Source organism: Phaethon lepturus, unplaced genomic scaffold, assembly GCF_000687285.1.
Source record: "Phaethon lepturus isolate BGI_N335 unplaced genomic scaffold, ASM68728v1 scaffold17883, whole genome shotgun sequence".
NCBI lineage: Eukaryota > Metazoa > Chordata > Aves > Phaethontiformes > Phaethontidae > Phaethon > Phaethon lepturus.
In genome coordinates this window covers 45,908-48,640 of record NW_010527158.1, presented here as the reverse complement: position 1 = coordinate 48,640, position 2,733 = coordinate 45,908, and the positions used below count along the sequence as shown (strand labels likewise).

The following is a 2,733-nucleotide window of genomic DNA, read 5'->3' as shown; positions in this document are numbered from 1 at the left end:
CTCTTTCCACGTTCACTAACATCATGCTCTCAGTTTGGGTCTGTGTACACCTGTAATATAGGTAATGACAAATAATGTTTGTCATTCTCCCAATGGTAACTGAGAACTGCCAGAAAAAGACACTTACTTTCAAGTCTTAGGTGAAGAAGGGGGTCAGGACTAAAAATTGCCCCTTTTTTAATAAGCTCCCAGTTGCTGAAGCTGGATTTTGTTGGGTTTAGTTTGAGATTGATGTGCTGCTGGCCTAGTTTGTATAACATATATGCACAAAATTAGTAAGTAGTTGGGCACCTTAAGTGTTATTCCCTGCCTCTACAGATCTTGCCCTAAGATTTGCTTGCTTTAACTTGTGTCTGAATCACATTTGCCTTTCCTCTGTTGTATCTGTTTAATTCATTTGCTTTCTTCTGACTGTGAAGTCTGCAATAATACGTGGATCTTCACAATTAATTTAATCTGTTTTTTAAGACATTTAATGGGATTTTTGTGCTTTGAGCAAGCCAGGGAATAGACCTTCTCTGTTATTCTATGGTTAGAGTAGGAATCAGGAGTGCAAATCAGAATTAGGTTGTTTTGGTGTTGGATATTGTGGAGGCATGCTGTGTGTTAGTCTTGGTCTTTGAAAGTGCATTAATAAAATGCATTTGAAAATACAAGGAGCATCATGGCTGTATGACTGTATTCTAAGAGATTACATATTCCAGGGGAGAATATCACAAACCACCAATTCGTGATTTAATTTTTTCTGTTTTAAGATTAGTTTTCTATCGGTGCAGTGAATTCTGTAAGCTGTGAAGTTCTGTCTCTGATGCTTTCTAGAAATAAAGGTTCTGCAATTAGGGCTTTGCTGTCAATTTAGTTGGTGAGGCAGATAAATCTATCCTCCTTCTAAAGCTGTTTTCTCTGCAGTGCTAATATTAGGAACAAAATAGGTATGAAATGGTGCTAGGAGCTATTTTTATGATTACTTTTCTGTTGACAACACTGTTGTTTTCAGAATTAGACTAATCTCTCTGTGTTGTATTCCTCCCCTGTGGTGATCTAGCGTCTTCTGTCTGTGGGGCTCAGCATTATGCATAACATGTAAGCTGTTTCATTTTGCTTATAGTCTTACCTCTATCCTAAAACAGTGCACGGTTCAAGTAAAATTGGAGCTGGGGCACCGAGCCCAACTGCGGAAAAAGCCCACCACCGAAGGCTTTACTCATGACTGGATGGTGTTTGTCCGTGGCCCGGAGCAGTGTGACATCCAGCATTTTGTGGAAAGGGTGGTCTTTCGGCTACATGAGAGCTTCCCAAAACCCAAGCGAGGTGAGTGTATTTTTGAAGATGCGTTATTAGGTCTTTGTATGAAAGAGCATTGGGATTGTCACTTTTCTGTAAAATATCTCATTAAAGAAGAGCAAAATGTATGTTGCAGACACTTCAGCTTTAACCTTTACTGTCTTTGTTTGAGGAAGGTCAGGGAGAATGGGACCTTCTTCTGATGAAAGGGCTGGAGGTCAGATGCTTTATTCTCTTATTTAGGCATTAGTACAGTGACAGCAGAAGATAATTCATGTTACAAAATGGGAAGGGCGGGTTTGATTTGTTAGTATTTGCCAACAAAAGCTGGAAGCATGTGATTGCTGAAAGATGCTGAAATACTGGGCTCATCTAACATACTGGAGTATATAGGCTTTTGCATTGGTCATTAAGTAGCCATCAGAATTCTTCCAATTTCTCATCTCAGGTGCCAGTTCACGTGGTATTTAAGCCACTAGCAATCAGTGATGCCAAGGGGGTTGTGGTCTCTTTGCCACTGGCTGTATGTTCTAGCTGCATGTGTTGTGCAAGCGTTGTGCAGTCAGCAAGATTGGGGAGAGTATATGAATTCTAGTGTTATTTTCTGTTGGGTCTGTTCTTTGCTCTTTCTGCCTGTCCAGCAACATGAACCTTATTCTTGGCATGGGGCAGCATGGTTGAGGTGGAGGAGCAGGAATTGCCCTTTTCAGCAGCAACAAAGACTTAGATCTGCTTAAGATTGTGTAACTGTGTCTGCAGTGTTATTGTTATGTAGTGTTACAAGGAATGCTGGCTGCCTAAGAATATTGCTGTAAATTAATTCGTAATGTACATTCTTTGAAATACTTCTCTGGAAAACTACTGGTCATGCAGGGTGTCTCAGGACTACCTACTACAGTGGTTATTTGTGAGATTCCACAGTGGAAGGTAACTCAAAAGTGTTCAGCTAGTAAGGATGTGAATCTAGTCTGTATGTTAATAATGTCTCTGTCAAATTGATGTAGTAAAACTGATGTATGATAAGCAAGTGTGATACTGAGCTGAAAGCTAATTTATAGAATAAAAGTTACAATCTGCTGTGCTACAATTCTTGTCATCTGGTGTAATTACTTTATTACAAACAACTGTGTTGGGATAGTAGATGGTCTTTGCTCAGGTGGTTGCCATCTCATCTACTTTTAAAGAGACTGTTACTTCCAGTCTCTGGGTTTTGTGTGCTTTCTTAAGCTTGCTTGTAATGCCAGCTTGCTTTTGACCAAAGTGTGTCTAGGCTGTACGTAAATGGTATGGCAGATGCATACTATTTCTAGATTTGTTTGAAGGGTTTCTTCAGATGGTTTGCTCTTACTTGGAGCAAAATCTACTGGTGAAGGTAGGCTTGTGCTGCTAGCAGATTGCTTGTGTAGTAATTTTAATTTGTTAGAATAGAGTGGCAAAGGAACAAAGGCT

General features: G+C 39.8%; 1 protein-coding gene across 1 annotated transcript in view; it reads left to right on the top strand.

Moving 5' to 3' along the window:
- Nucleotides 1-1,108: 1,108 nt before the first annotated feature.
- Nucleotides 1,109-2,733, top strand: part of MLLT1 (myeloid/lymphoid or mixed-lineage leukemia (trithorax homolog, Drosophila); translocated to, 1) — a gene marked incomplete at its 5' end in the record, with an annotated part of 24,883 nt that continues 23,258 nt past the window's right edge. The window contains one exon of the mRNA XM_010283308.1: nucleotides 1,109-1,311. Within this exon, the coding sequence (XP_010281610.1) occupies nucleotides 1,109-1,311 (203 nt within the window). The remainder of the gene's footprint in view (nucleotides 1,312-2,733) is intronic.